The following is a 24,474-nucleotide window of genomic DNA, read 5'->3' as shown; positions in this document are numbered from 1 at the left end:
AAAAAATGGAGGTTTCAGAAGGGTGTATTTCCTGGATGATTTAAAATAGTAAGGTAGCTTTTATTATTAAACTAAAATAGTGAATCAGGTAATAAAATCTAGAGACTCTGAGTGAATGTTGAAGTACATTCAGACTGGATCAAATTCTATTGGTTTATAGACCATCAAAACAAAAACTGCCCCACTGCTCACAACTGTTAACCCAAAATGGCCTGCTAAGAAGGCACCTGCTACAATAAAGTAGATGCTTATTCTTGTACTGGGGTGAAACAGCTTAAAAAGAATGTTTTCAGTACTGTTTGCTGATTGCACTACATTACAGCCAAGCGTGGTCCATATTGCATGTCTTAATGGATTTAACATTTTAGAAAACAATTATTCAGTGTTGGTTTTCCAGTATTGTCTTAGAGCTGGCCTGTATGACTTTGTAACAGCTGACTGCTACATCTTCAAGAACTTTGAGAACTAGTTGTTAAATGCAGCCATTATCATAGTTAAATGATATACCTACAAATGAATTGGTTAACAAATACTAAAAATTAAACACATTCTACTTATCTGCTACTTTTTACTATTACTTATGTCTTGAGTTTGTTTATGTTTATTGTATTGGTGTGGTAGAAATACTATGTAATGGTGGGCTGTTGCACATTTCTTTCCAACTCCACGTTCACTGGTATCCCACTGCTCACTTGAAATTGGTTAAATGTAAGAGTATTTGTAATACTGGGGCACCTGGGTGGCTCAGTCGTTAAATGTCTGCCTTCAGCTCAGGTCATGATCCCAGGGCCCTGGGATCCAGCTGCACATCAGGCTGCCGGCTCAGCCTGCTTCTCCCTCTCCCTCTGCCTGCTGCTTGTGCTCTCTCTCTGTCAAATAAATACATAAATAAAATCTGTAAAAAAAAAAAAAAAGTATTTGCAATGTAGACATCAATGAACTCTACAAAGTAAAGCACCATCCAACCCTCCCACCCCAGCACCTCCTAGAACAGGTTGTTAAACATTGACCAGCACACCATTGGTTTTCATACAAATTGGATTAATATAATGAGATTTTATCTTCATATGAAATTGGTATTTTCAACATTCACAATAAATATTAGTAGAAGATTAGTTGGACTCTATGATAAACATATGTTTTTTTTTTTTAAAGATTTTATTTATTTATTTGACAGAGAGAAATCACAAGTAGATGGAGAGGCAGGCAGAGAGAGAGAGAGGGAAGCAGGCTCCCTGCTGAGCAGAGAGCCCGATGTGGGACTCGATCCCAGGACCCTGAGATCATGACCTGAGCCGAAGGCAGCGGCTTAACCCACTGAGCCACCCAGGCGCCCGATAAACATATGTTTTAATTTCAAAATTAGAAACAATGATTAGACTTATTAGATAAACAATACTTTCAATTAATAGGTGGCCAGTCAGCAAATACTGCTGATGTCCCTGGCATTGGCTGCAATGAAGAGCCCATTAGAAACAGCTGAATGTACATTTCCAATTGTTCTTTATAAAGCTTCTTTAGATATTGCCCATTATATCCCACAAAGAATCCATTCTGGGAAATTTTTCTCAAACCTAAATGCCCAAGAGAATTTGCTTTTCCTTAGCTATTGGGTGGTGTTACCTTAGAGAAGTGGTGACTTTCGAGTTATGTCTTCACCTTTAGTTCTTTATAAGGCTTAGAAACAAATATACAACCCCCTTTAACAATTACCTAAGACCTTCCAATCTGCAATTTTGTGTATCAACTTAAACACAGGCTTTATTATGCTATTCTGTCTTTATTTTCTGTTTTATACTCTATATCTGTTTACAGTGGTTATATAGGAAACTGACTTGACTAGCATCCTATAGGTGGAGATATCTTTTTCCCACAGTCTCATGGATCTACTTAACCTGACATAACCTCACTCTTGGCCACAGGTGACTGGGCTCTGACCTAACCTGGACCACATGAGTCTCTTTGGTTTAGACTTGGGGCAGAGAGAGAGGCAAGCCAATCTTTCTTCAGGGAGTTCTAATAAAATTAAAACGTGGTGCACTTGATGACCTTCTGCTACCTTGTAGCTCAAGAACAAAGGAAGGCAGTTAATAGTGAGAGAGCAGGGTGGAACAGATGCTGGGCAAGACCACAGTTAAACACTTGGGGAATGTGCCGGCCACATTTGGTTTCATGTCCATTTGGTCTTGAGGCAGAGCAGCATTCCTGTCCTTAAATTCTCTGGGCCATTCTTGAATCCTTATAATAAATTCCTTTGTACGTTATTACTTCTTGTTGCTTTCTTTTACTTGCAAGCAAAAGATCCCTGACAACACATTAAATTTTATTCCATTATATATACTTTTGTTAGATAATTCTGTCTACTGGTAATGAGGTAGATGTAAATAAATAAAATATTTATAATCAGTGCTATATTATTCTAATATTTTATATTAACAAAGTTTTCCAAGTGATATTAAGAGAAGTGCCTTAGGAAGACAAACCTAGGTACTTCCTAGTTAAGTAAATGGAAAAATTCTGTATTTGGCTATTTATAATAGAGAGGAAAATGCTTTTGCAATTCTGCTTTGCAACTCAAAAATGTTACTACCACCACCTGAGCCCCTTCTCTCATAGTTTTTCTGCATCCTGGGTTCTAACTTGGTATATTGGTCTATTGCTACTGTAACAAAATTACAGCAAATGCATAAATTTAAACAACACAATGCAGTATTTTATATTTATTTATTTGTTTGTTTGTTCACAATGTAGTATTTTAAAGTTCTGTGAGTCAGAAGTCTGTTATGGATCCCACTAGACTAAAATCAAAGTGTTGGCAAACAGTGTTTCTTTCTGGAAGCTCTAAGGGAGAATCTGTTACCTGTTTATTCAGGTTGTTGGCAAATTCAGTTCATTGATTCCATAGGCCTGAGATCCCAGTTTCCTTTCAAGCTGTCAGCTGAGGAGTGTTCCCGTCTTCTGTAGGACATCTGTATTCATTGGCTCGTGGCTCCCTTCCCTCCATCTTCAAAGTCTACAGTGGCAAGTGAGGTCCTTCTTATATCGCATCTCTGTGGCCCACTCTCCTGCCTTTTTCTTCCTTTTTTCAGACTTGTGTGATTAGGTTGAATCCACGTGGTATCTTCCCATCTCAACATCCTTAACCTTGATCACATCAGGAAAACATTTTTCCCCCCGTGCAAGCAACATATTTGCAGGTTCTGGGGATTTGAGCATGGACATCTTTGGATGACCATTATTCTGCCACAGGTGTCACTGAATCTCTACCTTCCCATACACTTGGGTCATGTATGGGTTTCTCAATTTCAGCCATACATATGCATGAATCACATTATACCTGATCCTGGCAATCTACTATTAACATAATGCATCATTTTGGCCAACAAAGCTGATACTAACAGTGTTATGCTTCTTTTATCTGGACCTCACTCTGATTTTCCATCAGTGGTCATTGGCACTAAAACCCACCCACTCACCCATCCTGGAGCGGGTACTCATAAAACTTGCTAGATCCTTGTGCTTTTTCATCCAGCATCCCTTTCAGATATATTCCTTCCTCCCCTGCTCTCTCAGCTAATCACCTAATCACCTCTCCCCCGAAGGACTGAAACATACATAATCGTTCTCTCCACCTCATGTTTCTTTTCCATTGCTCTCCAATACATTCCCAGCTATTTGTCTGTATCACAGCTCTTATCACCCCTCTTCTTACTTGGCTAATGGCTCTTTATAAAGAAGGAGAGTTGTTTCTGATCTGAGTCCTATCTATTTGCTTACCCTGATTTTCCTTGTTCCCTTTCTATGCTCTCAATGTACTTACATCCACTTCTTTGAGTTCCCTATCTTACCTGTGCACATATTGTTTCCTTTCCCTCCAAATAGTTTTTTTTCTTCTTTCTCCTTTGGCAACCTTGCCATTCTCTTGATAAATGGCAGTTCACTTGATAAGACTTACTTTAACTGAATTTAAGCCTTCTCTGCACCTCTTGGTGGAGTTGCACATGTCCTTTGAGCTGTCACTGTACTTTCTAGGCATCTCTTTTTAACATTCTTCAGACTGCAAGAGGTATTTTACATTTTTAAAAAATAAAAAAAAAATTTTGACATGTGCGATTCTCCTTTTGGCTTAGTTACCATGTCCCTTTCACCTTTGTATACCAAAAAAATCTAGCATAATGTCTTGCACATTGATGATACACAGAAATGCTGACCAAATGGACCTACAGAATAACAAGATATAAAAAATGGAGAGAATACAAACTTCAAATTCAAATCTTTAGCTACTCAATCTGTACTGGTCTGGAAAATAAATAAACCAAAAGTTCAGAAATTCTCAACGGTAGAATTTTAGCGATTGGAAAGATAGAAACTATTCTTTTGCATAGAGTTAAACCCCCAAATGATGGAAAGGTTCCTGAAGATCTTTAAATTACTGTGTAAACAAATTACCGCCAGTAAAGGATTTAGCTATTCACAGGAAGCCCATTTGGTAAGCTTGTTTCAAGATCATTTTTAATGCTTTTTCATTATATCAGTTATAATTAAACTACTTCATATATGTAATTATATGGCATAGTAATCGAGACAATATATTATGGAACTGTGTAAAACAAGTCCTACAGATTTGTACTTCTTCCGGGCTCTGTTAGTACTTAATCTGTTTCTGGCCACCCACTGAGCTGGCCTGGAAGAAGCTGCCTTTTGATCTCTTTTATGAAATGACCTTTGAGGGCAAAAATAGATGAGAATACATCTTAAAAGGTTTGTTATAAATATTCTGTTTGGCATCATGTATCTTTCCAAAATGCCAGAATAAAACACTTAACTAAAAAGGGTAACTTTAATGTCTTAGACAAATAAGGCCTAGCCCACCATTACAGTCTGCTTATAATGTGTGCTGGTCAACAAATTTGCCACAGAGCATCCCCCACCCCTGTCCCCCAATTCCCTTGTTGAGGCCAGTGGCAAGCAAGGGTGAAGAAATTCCTTCTGCACTTGCTTACAATACCAGAGTGGGTCTTTTATTATTTTAGCCTCCCTTTTGCCCTGTAATCCTCAGTCTTCGCAGTTTGTGTAACCAGCCAATGCTCCCATCTGTCATTAGGAGCAACATATGTACTCAGAAGGGAGGAACAGTTCATATTAATGATGCCAACCTGGTCTGCCCTTCTTTAATCAGAAAAGGCTTATTTAAAGCCTGTGTAAAGGCTGCAGGTGGAAACAGCTTATGATAGCCAAATGTAATGGGTTCTGAGACTATTAAAATATATTTTTTATTAAGACCAGATATAAGAACAGTGACTGTGATGAAACAGTGTTGGATTTCTCTTGGGAAAAAAGGATGTAAGGAGGATTGATTGTTTCTTTCAGTGATTTAAATCTCTGAATCAGAGTGGCCAGCCCACCCTCCATCACTTATTTACTTGTTCCACAAATACTAACTGATGGCCTACTATGTGTGAGGCACAAGTGGGTAGAAATAGAACAAAGGTCTAGAAGTCTCCACACTGACTTATGCTTTGTATTCTCACTGGTAGAGGTCGAAGTTTCTATAATTTCCATCAACCATGCATAACTATTGAATTTTCCTCACCTGTGTTTTTTCATCTTTAACTTCTAGCATTGGTTTCTATTTTAGTTTATTTTTGACCAAACTATTAATTTTGTTGAAGAGAGGACTACAAAATATGTATTCTTGATAGGACCATCTCAGAGAAAGCTCCTTTCCTGATGGCCTTGCAGAAAGAACTGAGTAACACCTGGCTAAACGGGAGAGTCCAAAGAAATTGTGTAGGGATGTTCATGCTGGGGTAATCTGCTCATTCAGAGTATGGGACATAAATGAAAGAAGGAATTCTAAAGTAGAATGCAGATTTATAGAAATACTAAAGAGAAATGTAACAACTGGTCCAAGAAAAGATGACAGCAACTCCTGCGAAAGTCACACACATACACAAACCTCTCTCTCTCTCTCTCTCTCTCTCTCTCTCGAGAAAATATACCGGGGAGGAAGGCTTATGTGATTTGGTTGTAGGACGGAACAACAAATTAGCCTGCAGAAGAAATGAAAATAGAGAACAAGAGGGAAGAAGATGAGAATGTAAAACTCTATGAGATAAATATAAAAATAAAGATACAAATTCCTATTTTTCTTAAAAAAAGTAAGCATTTCAACTCTAAAGTATCTCTCCATAGAATGTAGTAATTAAGATAGTTATTTGGCCTCTCTAAAAAGGGCCTTATAATTTCTTTTTAAACAATCACACACATACACATACATATACAAAAGAAGCAAATTTGTAGAAATCTTACTTAAAATTTACTTCATGCTTTTATTTTAGACGAATAAATGATAGTTTGCCAACTTCTGTAATGTTAGATTTAATATGTATAAGAATTTTGGAGACTTTAAAATGTTATAAATTCTAACTTGTAATAGTATATTAAAAATTTTGAAAAAAGAGGAAATAATTACTTATGATCTTAATCTGCTAACTCAATAAAAATGGCATAAATGTTAATGTTAACCTAAATTCATTTATCTTTAACATTATTGACACATTATTTATTGAGTACCTATTAAATATAAGAGACCTCATCCGTATGTTATTATTCTATCATATGTATGTTTACGTATGGCCGAATGATTTGTGTTACCTACAAAAGTTAAACATGTATCCGAACTTTAATTTCTTGTGTCAGTAATCATATATTCCATAGAAGATTGAAGTTGGCTTCCAAGCATTTATTTATTTATTCAATGTGGTTAAGAGGTGGAAAGAAAAGGGAAGAGCAGAAAGTTAATGAAAATCAGCACAGGCTATTTACAACCCATTATTCAGTTTCCCAGCAACAACCATTGCTAGCATTTTAGTATATATTCTTTTTTTAAATGAACATGCATATATATATATTTGTACTTTTGATAAAAAGCCCACACTATACCATGTGTGCTGTTTGATCATTTGTTTTCTACTTACTGCGTAGTAAAAATCCTTCAATGTTGGCCAATAAAGTAATGGCTGAATATGTTCCATATTTTCAAATGTATCCTAATTATCAAAGTATTGGTGAACATTGCATTGTTACCATTTTTTTCTTCTCTCTCACCATCATCTTCTGTATACACCCAAATGCATTCTTAGGGAGCAGGGTAAATATTATGCATGGTTAGTTTTCTGTTTTGTTTTATCTTACATATTGTTCACAGTTTCTCAAAAGATTGTACTCATGAGCAACATAGGAGAGTTCTGTTTTCCCAAACAATGAACAATAAGTTATTTCCATTATTTTTAACATTGTCAATCTGATGTTGGAAAAAAAAAATGAAAATTTCTAATCTGTATTTTTAACTAGTGGAAAGGTTGAACTTTTTTTCTTCAGATATTTATTGGCCCGTTATAGTCCTTCTTTTGTATAGTCTCTTCAATTCAAATTTCTTTTTTTCTACTGAGGTGTTTCTCTAGTTTTTGTTGATCTGTGAGAAACTTTATATATGAGCAATTCTGCCTTTCTCATATATTTCAAATGCCACTTCCCAGTTCCACATACAAACAAAAAATTTTAAATCTCTGTTATTCAGTGAACAACGAAGTCCAACTACAGGGAAGGTCTTATTTTTCACTTTAAAGTCAAGGGGAAGGAAAAAAAGTCAGAGCAGCTGTTTCTGCATTCTCTTTTAAAATAGATTTCTAGGGGCTCCTGGGTGGCTCAGTTGTTGGGGGTCTGCCTTCAACTCAGGTCCTGGGATTGAGCCCCACATTGGACTCCCCATTCAATGGGAAGTCTACTTCTTCCTCTCCCACTCCCCCTGTTTGTATTCCCTCTCTCGCTGTGTCTTTCTGTCAAAAAAATGAAAGGTCTTTAAAAAATTTCTTAAAAAAGATAAAATAAAATAGATTTCTATGACAATTTGACTTATTTCCTAGATGAATTACCCATTTGAGGATGCTTGAAGCCCAGTATTAGCTTAATTACTTATTGCCATTGTTAAATAATAAGCTGTTTAAATGATTGGATATTTGAGAAGAATTAAAGAAACAAGGGATATAACCATAATAATTGGAATTCAATCACGGAAAGACTGAATTTTCCACCTCATACATGACTGATTTGATTCTGGATACAGAATGAAAATCTTGACCCTTGGAGATCAACCCACAGGCAGAAATGGCTACCAGTTGTCCTTTTCCCAGGACACCAATAATCTATATCAATCAGATCGTTGACGACTGTGTGGTTCCTGTGCAAGATTTTATTTTCTTTCTTTCAATGAACAGAGTCTTTCCATTCTGTTTTTATTTGCTGACAGCAGAAAATATGTCTACAGTTCATTCACATAATGAATGGGGTGGGAAATTAATTCTATGGGGACTGAGATTGTTTGGTTTGTCATGAGACATACTCGACATTTACTGCTTTTTCCCTTTTGTGCTATTCCAGTACACTGTTGCAAGATTGTGCCATAAATCCGAAAGCATGTTTTGCAAAGTTCATATCTGCATTTGCTACCTTTAATATTAATAGAAGTGTATCTTTAAAGTGAGTCAATTGAGAAAGTGGCTGAAACTATAGTTTATAAAAGAAGATTAGTGGGTTTAATATGCACTGGAGAGTAAAAGAAAAATCTTATTACTGTATGAAGAAATTACCTCATAAAGAAGCTAATACAGCAGGCTAGGGAATAATTTTTAACAAGGTTTTTATGATGCACAAGTGTAGGCAAGTTAATGAACTTATCTTTCTAGTTATTTTCAGATTGTAACGATGCTCTCCTTTTCTAGTTCTTGTGCTTTAAAAAGTAAAATACATTTAATCACCCACAATAAAACTAATTCATTACTTTAATAAATCAAGTACAATCTTATACTGTACACTTAAATGTCTTTGCAATAATGCCGGAAACTAGATCAGGTGCTGATGTCTAGCATGGAATAGAGCAAAAGGTAACCATGGCGCTTATTCATTATTTAAATTAGTGTCAGCTATTGGAAGCAGGAAGTGGAGACAAAAGAATTAGAAAATACTTCCCTTTAATAATCACACGCCTCTTTGCATCATGACCATTTAGTCTTTAAAATGCGCACAAACAATTCTGAAGAGTTATACATTCCACAGAAAAATAACTTGGGCCAAGGGCGAGGGGGAGAGGCTTAGTAAATCTGGGATGTCTGTCTGCCAACACCTTGCATGGGACACTTAGGGATTATTTAGGAAGCGCATGTTGGCATTTTTCTGCTCAAAGACAAAAAGAAAAGTACAGAATCCTCATACCAGTTGTTGAGAAGATTTCTAAACTGACAATGTGATGAATTTATGAAAATAAAGTGAAAGAAAAGGTAAATGCATAAAGCAGTGCTCAGAAAAAGAAATCCCTTTGTAATATCTAACCTAAATCAGAATTATAACAAGTTTACCTCCTATTACTCCAAATTATGGTATAAAGAGAACACACACACACACACACACACATATTTTAATTTAAACTTTTTTTTCAATATTAGAATATCAGAGAAAATAATCTGAATTAAAATGACCCTTGTAAAATCCCAGATATGTACCACATTAGAACTGGTAAAGACTTAGATAAAATTCTTTGAGAAAGTGGGTACCCACTCTCTCCTGATTCTATCAGCCTGATGACATAACCTTTTAGGGTTCTTGTGCCCTTACAGCCAAACACTGGTTGCTGGGGTTCCTTGTGGTAGCAGTGCTGAATGTCACTGTCAGACATTTCTTACCTCCTTTTATTCTCCGCTTGTCTCCCAATCAATACATTTCTGTCTTTTATTACTACTCCCTTGGCATTTTCTCTGCTAAATCGCATTTCCTCATACTAAGTTTAAGTAATTCATGCTGAAGTGCTAGCCAGATGATAGATTTCCATTTACAGATAGTAAACTGCCTATTTCCTCATAGCTCCCTTGTATGATGCTGATCATAATAAGGTGAGGCATGGTTGCAGGCTGGTGGTGAGCCATATTTTTATCAGTGTTATTTAAGATGTCCATAAATTACCCCATTCATGTAGCTGCCTACTCTGAGTTTTTGTGAAGTTGACTTTGTCTGGCAATTAATGTTAGATAATAACAAAATAGACTCATGAGTGAAAAGGTGTTCATTCCACACAAAGTAATTTACAAAACACTTCATATAGTTGATTATGTATTCCTAAAACATATTGTATGTGTCTGTGTCTGGAATAAACACAGGCAGGGCAAGAATAAACACACCTAAGAATTGACTGTATGTGTTCTGTCTAGGCATTGTTTTCTAAATTGCAGAAAGTTAGATCCCTTAAGTGATATCTAAATGCTGCCATCCCAACCAACCCAGTTTTCAAAGATAATAAGCTAATACAGTGGTAGAGTTCTTGATGCCAAACTATTTTGGTTATGATGAAAGAAGTATACACTGTTGTATTTCTCCATTTTGAGGAGTTTTATTCCCAAATTAATTCTTGGTTGTTGTGAAGAGTTTGATAGACTACATGTGCCTCCTCCCAAGATATTGGCAGATCAGTCACTGATGGGGAAAGTGTCACAACAACCCAGAAGGCAGTCTGGAATGCTTGCTCTCAGTCTGGAAATTTGGTTGGATTATTGGATAGAGTCCCTTAGCACTGAACTGAGCTCTTCACATATAATGACCGTCTTTGTGCTTCTAACCATTCATTTGTCTCATCTCTGTGTCTCTTCAGGTCCCTCCTCTGTAAATCTTTAAGACCACTGTCCTTGTTGTTGTTCTTGTGTTCTAAAGGGACGGATACCTCTGGGATGTTCTTTCTCCTAAGGCAGACCCAGATAATCCCTCATAAGAGATAAGATGTTTACAATGGTACAGTGGGAATCAACTTGTTCTCCTTCCAGCAATATGAGTCCTTATTTCTGCATGCTTGCACCCAGAGTAGATATTATCATTTAAGAGTATTTTTGATAATTTGGTAAGCATAAGCTTAGTATCAGGAAGAGTACTCATCAAAGCTCAGGATAAGAAAAGACTCTCAGAAAACGGACTAGGATGTCGTATGATGAATTACAAGAGGGGAAACAATCTTTCTAAGGAACAATTTTACATTTTATTCTCTTGAGTGACCTCTTTATACTGTGGTAGACCCACAAGATTCCTTATTTCTTTATGTGGCAAAAAAAATTCAATATGATCATTTCAATGTATTGGCTCTCTAGTCATTAAAAAAATTTCTATGGTCACATTCTGGCCTTAAAATTAACCAATTGGTTTTGAGAACTCCCTTTTTGTATATGCCCTTTCCTTAGACAGTGGAATCATCAGAGGCCTGGATTTTTTGTTGTTCTTACTTTTCCAGGTGATGTTCCAATGGTCAGTCAATTTAAAAACTGGTCTTGAGTACAAGGACTGTGGTGTAAGGACTGTGGTCAGCTAAGATTTTCTCTAGTGGTTGTCCACAAAGACAGCAAAAATCTCAGAGGTTGTCTACTTGCAGTATTGGCCTTCTAGGCCCAACTGCATGCAGGCATATGTTGTATTTTTGCTGGGAGTGAAGGTGAGGGTGTAGTGAGCAAAGGTGAATAAACGAGTGTGTAAATGAAAGATTCAATACCAAGTGTTTGTCATTACTTTGAAATATCAGAAAAAAATAATAAGCAAAAAATTCATCCATGATGTTTCCCCATTCTTTGGAAATGTGACTTTTAACAGATTCCATAGCTTCTTCATCTAGTCCTGCTTAACAAATATGTCACATCTGCCCTCTGCTTCCAGGTCCATGACAGTCTCTTTGTCATAACGCTCAGTTAGGAGACTGCTGAGCGTATCGGCTTGTGCACATGTGGTATAGGTTACCTATCTTGTTTTTGTTAATGTATTCCACATGCCCCTGGCCCGTTTTATGAAATCGTTTCCTTTATCTATTCTATTTGTCTCTATTTCCTACTGTTCTAAATACAGCCATTCTCTTTCATGTTATTTGCCACTGAGAATATTTAATATAATGGTCTTTCATTCATAAATTTACTTTACATATAAATAATGATGCTTTCAATATAGTTCAGGACCACAGAGGGCTAATTCTCCCTAAACCATATGGTATCAATATTTAACTTTAAATATAGGCTTTAAAGACAGGTATTCAATTGGCAGGGAAAACTGTTTAAAATCTGTTACTCATATAGACATCAAGTAGCATCACACGTTCTCATTTGCTATTAGCTGTTTGTTATTTGGAACACCTTTTACATGGATAATCAACCATGTAAGAACTACAGAGCATTTTACAAGTACATTTATTAAAGCAGATTTGCCTAGAGTGTCTCTGGGCAGAAGGCAAATGGACGGTGGATGTATTTATTTGTTTTCTAAAGATTTTATTTGTTTATTTTATAGAGAAAGAGAGAGGAAGAGGAAGAGCAGAGAAAGAGGGAGAAGCGGACTCCCCGCTGAGCAGGAATTCTGACATGCGGCTTGATCCCAGAACCCTGGGATCATGACCTGAGCTGAAGACACACTCTTAACAGACTGAGCCACCCAGGCGCCCCAGGTGGATGTATTTATATACAAACATGGATACACCCGCCCTTGACTGAAATACAGACTGGAGCGCACCTCTCCTCTAAACAATGATTATGCTAATCTGAATTCTCTCCAGGTTCATGATCCAGCCTGCAACATAATGTCAGGAGGGAAAGAGGAGGGACTACACACACTCCTTCCACACCCTTTGGAACTCGGAGGTGGATATCTAATGAGGGCCAAGGATCACTCAGCCAGAGCTGTCAGCTTCTGTGGTCACTGAGGGAGGCAGCTTTCCAAGCAGCTTTCAATACCCCTGAGAAATCTGCCATAGAAGATGCAGCTGGAGAGAATTCACTGGTGAGCCTTGCGGGGCTCAGGACTAGTAATGCAAGTGTGTCTGCATTTCTCTCTTTGTCTCCAATTACCAGGGAATCCTTGCTCCCTTTCCACTCCCTGTGACCCACAGTATGGCACAGAAAGAGGTTCTGGCCTAGGAATTAGACAAGGCCCAGGGGTAGCCTTGGATCTGCCGTGAACTAGAGGCAACTCACTTCACTCTCATTTTCCACAACAGCAACATGGACAATGATCTTGCCTTATCTGTAAGGTATTATGGGGATGCAATGAGATAATGGGCGTACAAATATTTCAGAAGTTTAAATGTCTTTCAACTTTGTGCATTTCTCTATTTACATTTTTCTGCAATACCTATATATTACATTTTTAGTAAAAGAAAGAACCAATACATCCTATTTTTTTAAGTTATGCATGTATATGGCATGAATAGGTTCTAGAGAATGTTTCTAGAGAATGTTTCCTGGGATATTAAAATAACAATAATTAACAGGAGCAACTATTGCAACTATTGAAACCTGGTTGCAAATATACACAGAATAGATGTCCAGCATGAGAGGAGTTTATTTTTAATTTAAAAATTTAAAAAAAAGGAAATTAAGCGGTGCAAATATATACTTTCTAAATTCTAACTATACACTCAAAGCAATCCAAAATAAAAACAGCGTTAGCTTATCATACAGATGCTTGCCTATTTCCTCACCCCAGTGTTATGGAGGAATGAGATAATCAGGAATTTGGGAGCCTCATACGAGGTCCTCCTATGTATGGATGAGCTTTTTACCAAATACCATCACAAGATCCTGCAACCCCTGTAATTTGGGGACTCCTTGTATAGTTCTCATTTAGGCCTGTAAAGTGAGAAAGGACAGAAAGTAGGCACAGTCTCTTCCCAGAATTTGCTTTCCAGAACTCCCCATAGTTAATACCCTTCATTAGCTATTCCCCAGCCCTCTCCCGGCCACCACAACATCAGTCCTTTCCTTAAGTAGTTCGTGAGATGGTTCTATTTGTGTATCTTGCCTTCGTTGCACTCAACACTTCCAAAATCACATGGCTATCACATCTGGAAATGACATCCTCATATTAGTCTAAGTGGAGACACTTGAAAAATAATTATTGGCATCCTAAAGAGAAATGATAGGAAACTTGCAGCTACTGGAAAGCACACATAGGAGGAGAAAGAACCTGTCAGTCCCTGGCCAAACATGAACCTATTTAAGTGGCATGTTGATTACATTTCTAGGGATATGTTAAATTGGCCTTAAGTAACCAGGTCATAAGGTTAGTAGAGGCCAGTGTTAGCTGGGGAAGAGTTTTGAATCCCCTGAAGTGTTAATCTCCTCCCTCTTCTCCAAAGGCAGTCAGTAAAGGTGCCTGTGTAGTCTTGGTTATTCAATACACTTCATTTGTTATAAATATTGATACTACTATTACTACTAAAATAAATCTTATTAATTGGGGAGCTGTATTCAATTTCACTTATTCCATTGTTTCTACTTACGCTGCCTTAGTGCTGCCATTCTACCACCAGAGTGGAAGTGTCAAGGGTATGCATGAATCTGGAAGACATATAGTATTTAGTTTTTTTGTTGTTGGCAGTTTTGGCAAATGGTAGATTTGTAAGAAGATGAGGAAATAAATAGCAAATGTAACTTGAGAAGACACTGGATGAATTCCTGTGAAACTGGGTATTGGCTATATCATTAAAAAAGGGAGAGCATCTGAAAATTATAAACTATTATTTTTGCTTTTTCTAGATATAAGGCTTCACTCTGGTTAGTTATGCATCCGTCTGCCTGGGACTGAGTATGTGTACAGATTAGGTAGTTTCAAGAAGGCACTCAAATAGAAGAAACAAATGCAAAGTAGATTATGCATCAAGATAATAGCTTCATAAACCAGGCTATTGCCTTGAAAGAGGATTTTCCAAATTCTTTACTCTCTCCTTTAACATATCAAAAGCTCACCACTGAGCTCCTGAAATTGCTAGTACCCAGCAAAAGAAAGCTATGGTTTGGACAACTTAGAGAAGACCTTGTCTACCTTGGAGGAAATGAGAAGAAGGGAGAGAGTAAGAATGAAAAGAGTCAGGCAGTCATGAATCTGGGCTTTGGCCCATAGGAGAAAAGGATGAGCTAAGTAAAGCATACTAAAACAAAACAAAACAAAACAAACAAACAAACAAAAAAAACACAATGGCAGAAATGTGCCAGCCAGACAGTTTCAAAGAAATCTCAGCTAATTTAACCTAATGTTTATGGCAATAGCACTATACTGTAGATTATGTATGTATATAGACTTTAGTACCTATTACAGTCTCTAGTTACGAAGCCAGCGTCCATCTTGTGAGCCCAGACGGAAAAATGAAAGGGGTCTTATCAGCTCCAGGGGCCCCACAAGACCAGTCAAGGAACACGTGGGCCTAGGTTCAAGGGATAGAAATGCTTGTCATTCAAAGGAACCTGTAGGACAAGTAGTTTAATCAGTTCTACCCTAAACATATAATCCCAAGATATACTTAATGAAATCTCCAACATAAAGAATAAGAATAGTTTTTAGATTCTAATGGAATAAGCCTCCAGGGGATCAGGTGAAGGGGCACCAGGAGTTATTAAATAACATCTGCTAATAGGACCTCATGGGCCTCTCACCAATGGTGTCGACCTTCTCAAGAGACTTCTGTCAACATGACTTCATGGGCCTTCAGTCAGCAACATCCACCTTCTCAGGGAACACCTGCCCCAATTTTTACTCTTTTAACCCTCACTTGCAAGCCATTGGGGAGTTTGGGGACTCTTTGGCTTAGCTCCCCATTCTCCTCACAAATAAATTGTCTACCTTTCTTCACTGCAAAAACTTGGTGTCTGTTTTTATTGCTTGCTGCATGTTGGGTGGACAAACTCTGATTTTAGTATCTACTACTAGTATATATATATTTATAAGGCAGATACTAAAAAATAAGTTTGATGTGTTAGGAATAATTAGTAATCTTACATCATTATACAATTCTTTTTATGTATCATTGGTACTTTTCCTAAGCCACCAAAGAGAAAAAAATGAAATAAAAAGTAATAAAAAAATTTTTAAAAAATTAAAAAAAAAGAATTACTAGTTTAAAATTTAAAAAAACAGACAAAAAAATGTAATGTGTCTTTTGTTTTGTTGACTTGGTAATATTGACTCTTAGAACGAGAAATTTATAGTATAAACAGTATTTATAAATCAGCTCTGAAGAATAAATGTGATGAAAATCACATTTTCTTAAGTGTGGTCTTAAATGCGGGTCTTAAAAATAAATATTCTACAGGGAATTTTGAAAATTATTTTGAGAAAAAGGGTGATTCTTTTCAAAGATAGGAAGTATTTGAAGGAAAATCCCATGTTCAATATTTTGTTACTATTCTCAAGTGGTGCAAATTTCCAAGCTCATGCATTCATATCATTACAAAAAACTGTGAGCATGGAGAATTCCATGAAACCCAGTGAGCATTGCACAGGTGTCTCATGAGTCCTTAATGACAGCCAGCTTCCCAAAGTGCAGGAAGAGAACAGACCAGAGCAGAATTATAATGAGATTCAGTGGTGCTGTGTAGTATAAGAAGAACAAACACACACGCACACACACACACACACACGCACACAAAACAAAACAAAAAAAAACCCACCAAGCAAAAATACCTTCAAGAAGATTTTCAGGGGTTTCATTTAATTATAATCTATGAGAGAATGCTGGCAGTATGAGTGCCCTTGGTCTACAAGTTTATTATGTTTTCTTTCTTCTGTCCCCTGCCTCCTTCTGTTTACCCAGTTCTGATGCATCAGGACCCCGACAGCAAGTGACACAGGGGACTGCACTGTAAAGTGAAGTCAGGCTAGAACACAATGAAGTGTTAAAGGTTTCTTTTTAAAATGCATCGGACATTCACACACCACTTTACAAATCAGTGATCAGTGCGTGCAGTACTCCAATCATGGAAGTGAGGAAATGCATTAATGGGTGTCAGAAAACAGATTAAGAGGGCATCACCCCAGAGCCAACAGTCCTGTGAAATGGCAAAATTCAACTGTGAAAGAGTTCTTGGAGATTCATGATGTCTGCTTCTAAGCAGTTTGCACTGCAAACTACTACATCAAATATTTGGCCTTCATTATTGATTCCTCAATTCATAATGTGCTATTGTTGTTATTTTATTGTTATTATTTTCGTGACAGATCTAGAGGTAAGTAGAGGTAAAGAAAAATTTGCGTTTTGATTGTTTTTCATTTAAGTTCAAGGCATCATTAGTAAATAAGAAAGAAAGGCTTCATAAATAGAAAGTAATGTTATTTTGGAACAAATGGAATGGATTTAAGACAAGGATTGTTTCCTTTAAATGATGCATAGGTTTTCCATACAGAAGAAAGAGGATCTGGGAGTGGGGAGAGCAATTGGGAAAATTAAAGACCCCAAACATCAAGAGTTCCAAGGTCTGATTTCTGCCCATTCCTCCAGGTTCCTCTTCTCTCACGGAGGGCTGGCTTCATGGGCCTGTGATGCACAGGGCCTTGTGTTTGGTTTAATGCTCTACTGTTGCCATTCTGAAATTCTTAATTTTATCATTGACTTGCTTTTTGTAGGTAAATTCCAATGAGACAACAGAGCATGCCACAAGCAGAAGAAATACGTCCAACTATATAGACCCATTGTTCCTTGAGGCGCACTTCGCTGTACTCTAGAAGCACGAGATTCCACTGGACTCTCGATTGTGTGGGAGTTCAGAGTACAAGCTGAGGGTGCTCTCTGCAGCTAAGTAAGTGGAGGGTGCTGAAGCCCCCAGAAGCCGTCTTTCCCTTTTGAACCAGACCCTGCTTCTAGTGCAGAAAGAAGGCAATGGCATGCCAAGAAACCCAAAGGACCAAGAAGTCCTACTAGATCTTTCTTACTCTGACTGCCCTGGGTTAGCCCGTAAGGGATGGCGTCGATGAGAAGGGAAAGATAGGGCAGCCCATAGCTCCTTTTCCACTGAGTCCTTCCTTCTTATCTATCAGCAAGCTAAAGGGGAAGAGTGTGGGTACAATGTGTTTGTATCAAGAAGGGATTAAAAAAAAAAAAAAAACAGTCGAGTCCATTTTGTGCAGCATTTCCACTGTTTTGGTTAAGAATGAAATACATGTGGTTGTATGAGCTATGAAATACAAATCATGTCATTTTGGTGATTCTGCATACGAGGTAAATATTTTTGTATTTTTCTTTAAAAGTGACATTGCTGAACAAAGATAGATGAAAAAATTGGTGTTAATGATTTAAAATTTTAACTTGAAAGATTTTTTAAAATTTAGATTGATAGTAACAGGTTTAAAAAATCATAACAAAAGAAAGGATGTTATATTCTAAGACCTTTAATGGCACTTTTTTCCCCTACTTTTCGACAAAGGGGCCACACACTCATTTTGCAATGGGCCCTGCATGCTATGGCGCGGACTCAGCTTCTACTCCCCCTCTTCACTACGAAACAAAATCTTTCTGTTTTACAAACTCAATAGTTGTTTCTCACCTCCAGTTCTTCCACCAAATTCTTCCCGCTGCTTGGAATACCTTCCTTCCTGCCTTTCACCTGGCCTGGCTTCCTTCCCGAGCGAAATGTCCCATTGTTTTCTAGCAGGACTCCCTGCTTGTCTCCTAGCACTTACTATTTATAATTATTTCTTAAATTCTTTAATTTACTCTTCAAAAAAGAATTCATCTGCTCAATTACATTGTAAACTCCCCAGAGAAAGGGACTATGATCTGTTTACTCACTAATGTGTACTCAGGACGTACAGAGTAGGCAGCCAATCAATATTTGTTGAACGAATAATTAATTAATAGAATTTGAATTGAAGGAACTTTGTACCCAGATAATGAGGAATATAAAGTGTCATCCCAGAGAAATGTTATTTCACAGCGTGAATGTCTTTCAGTAGGGATGCCAAATAAAGAACGGGACACCTAGTTAAACATAAATTTTTATTTGCTAAATCCTGTATCTAATCTTGTGTTTTTATTATCTAAATCTGACAACTATAAGAAACAATTATAAGAAGACTTGAGTCTTTAAATAAAGTGTGTCTATGATAATGGTACAGGGTAGCAGTTTGAACATTGTTTCAGTTATGAACCCACATCAGGATCTGGTAAGAGCTATATATGATTTCCCCCAGAGAAATGCAAGTAACCATATGCATTTCCCTTTCTAGGGGAAGGTTTACAGACTCTCTGAAGCCCATTCTTGATCCCTCCTGCTCTCCTAGTCCCACATCTATTTGATCTTCAAATCTACTCAGTATTCCAGGGCCATTTAGTTCAAGCCATCATTTCTCACTTGGGTTGTATGGTGGCTTCTTAGCTGGTCCTTACGCTGTCCTATCCTCTTTAATTTGTTTTCACATAACATCTAGACTAGAAGTTTTCTCCCTAAAGTACACTTTGTCATTCCTCTCCCTTAATTAGTATTATTGCAGTACCTATGAAAAGGTCTTTACAATGGCATTGTAAGTGTTGTCTCTTGCCTACTTGGTGATGATTCCACGATTTCCACTTCGGTAGTATTGGATTATTTGCAAATTACCAATTCTACCGTGTCATTTTAGAACTCTATTTGGCATACTCACTATTCCCTAAACCTAGAATGTGCTTTCACCTCATGGTGTAGGGAAGAAAAAAAATTTTCTTCTATTCTCTTAGGGTCCCTGGCTGTATCTGAAAATTAGACTAAGACAGATTCCCATGAAAAAAGCACCCATGTTTATTTAGTATCAATTTTATGTTTTAACGTGTGAAACTTCATAAGGAAATAAAAACCCAAAGAGCCAGTAAGGACTGAATATTTTTATGCTCGGGTTAATGAAGAGTGATAGTCATGTCACGATAGGATAGGTTTAAGAGTATGAAGAGAGTACAGTAAACTTGGGGAAATTTAGCAAAGCCTGTTTGTTAGGATTCTTCTCAGATTTTTTTCTAAGGAGATAAGGATGTTCTTTCCCTGCAGGCATAGGGAGGGCATTTCTCACGTGAAGGGTTTATGACCTCAGTTTCAGGGGAGAAGGATGGGAGGAAGGAAGTGAACTTCCTGCTTCTTCCATTTTCTCAAACTCCCTCAGCTTAAAATATTCAATATAATAAGATGCCATATTTTGGGGTGTTTGTCCTGAACCCCATCTGTCGGCCAACCAGCTGTTTCTCTGTGAATCTTTTCCTGAATCTCCTTTCCACCATTTCCCCCTGTAAGGCTGACTTGGTAGTCTATTTCCCCAACCTTCCTCATAAATGCAGCACGCTCAGAGACATTGCTTACTCATTAGTGATTTCTAGTAGTGCCGGGAATTCTTGGAGCAGTAACTCTGTCATTCACTTTGTTTGTATTCCTTGCACAGTAGCTAAGATATATAGGTATTCAATGAAGTTTTGACACATGAATAAATAAATGTTTCCATGTGTTTAATAATTATTGTCATAGCGCACCCCCCCACACACATACTTTTTTGTTGACAAATCAAAAAGCAAAAGGAAGATTACAGTGGCATTTATGGTGGGCTGGGTAGCCCATTAAGGATTTATTTTAGTAAGACACACCATACTAAGAACAGTATGGGCAATTCGTAGTGCTTTGCTAACCTCTAAACTTACTGATATCTGTGAAGATCTGATAGTCATGACCCACATGATTTCTTCATGTGAAAATAAATAGATACAATTTCAGGGACCGAAGTGATAATTTTTGTAATGTGTGAAAGAAATCATTAGGCAAATACATATTTTTCTTTTTTCCATTTTTTTGTTTTGTTTTCTACAGGCTAAATTTCACAAGACATGCTAATCTACTAAAAATGGTTCTATTAGGCTTATCACAAAAAATAAATATGTTTCAAACAAAGTTGAAGCATATGTGAAGCCAGTTACTTCTGTCCATATCAAGATTCATCAAGTATGAATGTAATGACATCCTGTCAATATTGCCTGCCTTGTTCAAAAAGACTGTTCATTAAGTGAAGCTATAAACTTTTTCTGTCATAAGGGATATGTGTTGTTTTCTAATTAAAAACTGTTTTCAACACGCAAGTAATTTGTAACTACTTTCTTTTTTTTTTTTAAGATTTTATTTATTTATTTGACAGAGATCACAAGTAGGCAGAGAGGCAGGCAGAGAGAGAGGGGGAAGCAGGCTCTCCGCAGAGCAGACAGCCCGATGCGGGGCTCGATGGCAGGACCCTGGGATCATGACCTGAGCCGAAGGCAGAGGCTTTAACCCGCTGAGCCACCCAGGCGCCCTGTGACTACTTTCTTATTATGAAATTCAAGCAATACATATGTACACAGGGTTAAATGTAAACCTCTCCCATTGGTGTGCTTCTCCCCACCTGTTGGCAGTGCCCTCCCAAGGGGTAACCACTGCTAGTATTGTGATGCCTGACCTGGAGTCCTTCTTCTGATTTGCCTATATATATATCCGTTTCTCTCTAAATATAGGTTTTGTTTTGTTTGTTTGTTTGTTTGTTTGCTCTTTAAACACAAAAGTATATCACATTTATCTCTAAAATTCTCAGTGAACTCTGTAGTGAACATTTGTGAGCTTACGTTTAGGGTATACACTCTGTTTTCCTGGTTAAAGCATAGTGTTGGAGAATTCACTCCTTTTTCCTCCCCACCCCCAACACTCGATATAGGATTGACCCACCCATGTTTCCTGCTTGGAACGGCATTGGTTTGGTTATTTGGCCTATCCCTCCTCCAGGTCTAAGCGACTGGCTTCTGGATGGGCTCCAAACCCATCTGAGCCAATAAGAAAGGAGACGCATAATGGAGAATGAGAGACGCTTTGCTTCGCAAAGTCAGAGGGTGAGAACTTTCTCCAGACTAGCCCTGAGTTTTATTTCTTTAAAAATAAGCAGTGAGACAGAAATTTCAGGGCATCATTGTTGAGATCAGTGATGGTGTTTCATGGCTGCCCAATATTGCCTGTTCGAAATAATATCATACAACGCTAAGATACACTAGGTTGAGTGTGCTGTACGTTAGGGTTTCTATTTTTCAGTGTTTTCAAGCAGGGTTGGTCCACAATACACATACATACTTCTTGGCAGGCAGGCTGGGCTTCTACTTTGAAGAAGAAGGAATATTCAGCCTCTCTCATGATGAGTTTAAGGTAAAAATGATTGGCAGGGATGACATCTAATCAAAACTTTACTACCTAATTTGAGATGGTTCTCATTGGCCTTTGTGACCAATATTAAACAAAAAAGGAGACTATTTTTAGATGAATATTTCCCATAGGCATTATGTATTTGAATTATTAGAAGCTTATGAATTAAGTTTTTTTTTTTTTTTTTTTTTTTTCCAGAAAACTATCCAGAAATCTTGGGGCAACTTTCTTGAGAGTTACATTTTTCTCTTGCCTTTTAATCCAGAGAGAAGAAAAACATGATTAAACATATGAAGAGTATAAAGAGAACTTCAGGCTCATATGAAATATGACCAAGTGTTTCTTAGAAAAAAAATAAGAAGCAGCTTCCTTCATGAGAGCTTCCATTTCCATTAGAAATGATTAAGGTGAAGGGAGATGCAGTCTTGTTGCTCTTGGAGTCACATAAAACAACCCCTCCCTCACCCTCACTTGGTTATAAAAATTCTTTTTAATTTAAGCAGTTTCAAATGAGTTTTCGCCAGTTGCGCTGAGTCCTGACTAACGGAGAGCTTGTGATACAGATAGGAGATGATTTCTCATCCTCAAGGAGTTTATAATAATAAAGACAGATGCTGACATGGAGGACCATAATTCAGGGTTAGAGATGTGCGTGTGGAATGGATGACTAAAAGATTCACAAAGTCTTCACAGCGATGCTAATGCCCGAGCCTGAATCTAAATCCTAAAAAGACTTCAGCGTTAGACGAGTAAGGGTTGAGAAGAAATTTCAAACAGCAAGCAATATGGGAAATCGCATGGGAGTGAGAGAGCATACAGTACGTGTAGGGACATTCAGAGTTGTTCATTCAAAATACATCTTTTGAGGGTCTATATCAGAGGGGATGCCGTGATTAAAACAGAAAAAATAATTTCTTGCACTGAAGGATTGTACATTTTAGTGGTTGGAAACAAAATAATTTAGTAAGTAAACATATACTATATATGGTATATTTTACAAGGTGTATTTATACAAGTGCTATGAAGAAAATAAAGCAGATTAAAGGAGATTGTGGAGTGAAGAAATGTTATTTTATATAGGTAGGTCAGAGAAAACTTCTCTGATAAAGTAGTATGACAGGAGCTGCTAGTTGTCTCCCAATGTGCACATTTTCTTTTTCTTTTGGTTGTGAGACACTTGAATGTTAGCTGGGCACAGAATCACACTGCTAAGATTGCATACTGCAGCGTTTCTTGCAGCTGGTGAGTAAGCACTGGTCAGTGGGCTATCACAAGAAGTGATGTGTGCAGCTGAGCTTTGCCTCCCCTCGCGTGTTCTTCTCTTTCAACGTCTGAGAGGTGAACATGGTGGCAGATGAAGTGGCTGTCCTAGGCTTCAGGATGGAAGCTGCACTTTGAGGACGGCTACGTAACATGATTAAAGATGCCTGAATGTCTAATACTGTAGAGCAATAATAACAGTCTAGGACTACTAACATTAGATTCATACTACATGAAAGAGAAATAGACTTCTTCCGTCTTTTTAAAATCATTGCTAGGTTTTGCTTTGTGACAGTAGCCAAATCCATATTCAAATGAATGAGGTAACATTTGAGCCGTGCCTGAAATAGTGAGGACAAAAAGCATTCTTGTGAAGGGATAGCAAATTCTTGTGAAGGTCCTGCAGTAGATCAGACCTGGAATGTTCCAATTACCACGAGGAGGCCAGGATGAAAGTAATAGGGTAAGCAAGAAGGAGAGTGTTATTCTCTGAAGTCAGGAAGGGAACTGATCACTTAGGGCCTTCTTAGTCTATTGTAAGGACTTTAAATTGTACTCTGAGTGACAACGGATTTTACTCTGCTTTTGAGCAATGAGTAACATGATCTAATTTATGATTTGCAAGGTAATTCTGGTAGTAGAGTGGACAATGTCTGTGAGGTCAAGAAAGCAAAACTGGGTAAGCTAGAGGGGGTGTTTGTGTGTTGGGGGCTTTTTTGTGGATGGCCATTATCAGGAATTATTTTTGATGGAAGTTAATAGAGGAATAGTTGTTCTTATTAAATTTTATTTTTATGCTAAGGGAAAAACAATCTGATAGTGAGGAGAGTCAAATGATTGGGAAAAAGAAGAGACCAGTACAGGAGTGAGGTTCTTGAGTAGGGAAGTCGGGTTGGCAGCAAGTATATATGTGGTGGAGTTGGACTATGACATGATGATTTTGTTACTATGACATAATTATAACAGAAAGAAAGACAAAATATATGGGTGCAGATGTAGGTATGATTTGTTGACTACCATGCTGATGGGAGCAGAGTTCCCTGTGCAACCAGGAATGGAACAAATCAAAAAAGACATGGATTTAAAATGCACCAAAAATGAACAAAAAGTAGACAAGAAATATTCCTAGGATTCCACAGCAATTTTGGGGGAGGCCGCCAGATTCCTTATCTTACATCTGTGTTGTTTTAAACACACACACACACAC

The 24,474-nt window shown here is 37.5% G+C and overlaps 1 protein-coding gene across 1 annotated transcript in view; it reads left to right on the top strand.

Moving 5' to 3' along the window:
* LOC131825606 (uncharacterized) overlaps positions 1-15,871 on the top strand; it is a 259,384-nt gene extending 243,513 nt beyond the window's left edge. Inside the window, exon 3 of the mRNA XM_059165058.1 lies at positions 12,364-15,871. Coding sequence (XP_059021041.1) covers positions 12,364-12,467 — 104 coding nt within the window. The 3' untranslated portion in view covers positions 12,468-15,871. The remainder of the gene's footprint in view (positions 1-12,363) is intronic.
* Positions 15,872-24,474: the final 8,603 nt, after the last annotated feature.

This window comes from Mustela lutreola, chromosome 2, assembly GCF_030435805.1.
Source record: "Mustela lutreola isolate mMusLut2 chromosome 2, mMusLut2.pri, whole genome shotgun sequence".
Classification (NCBI taxonomy): domain Eukaryota; kingdom Metazoa; phylum Chordata; class Mammalia; order Carnivora; family Mustelidae; genus Mustela; species Mustela lutreola.
This window is presented reverse-complemented; position numbering and strand designations above follow the sequence as displayed.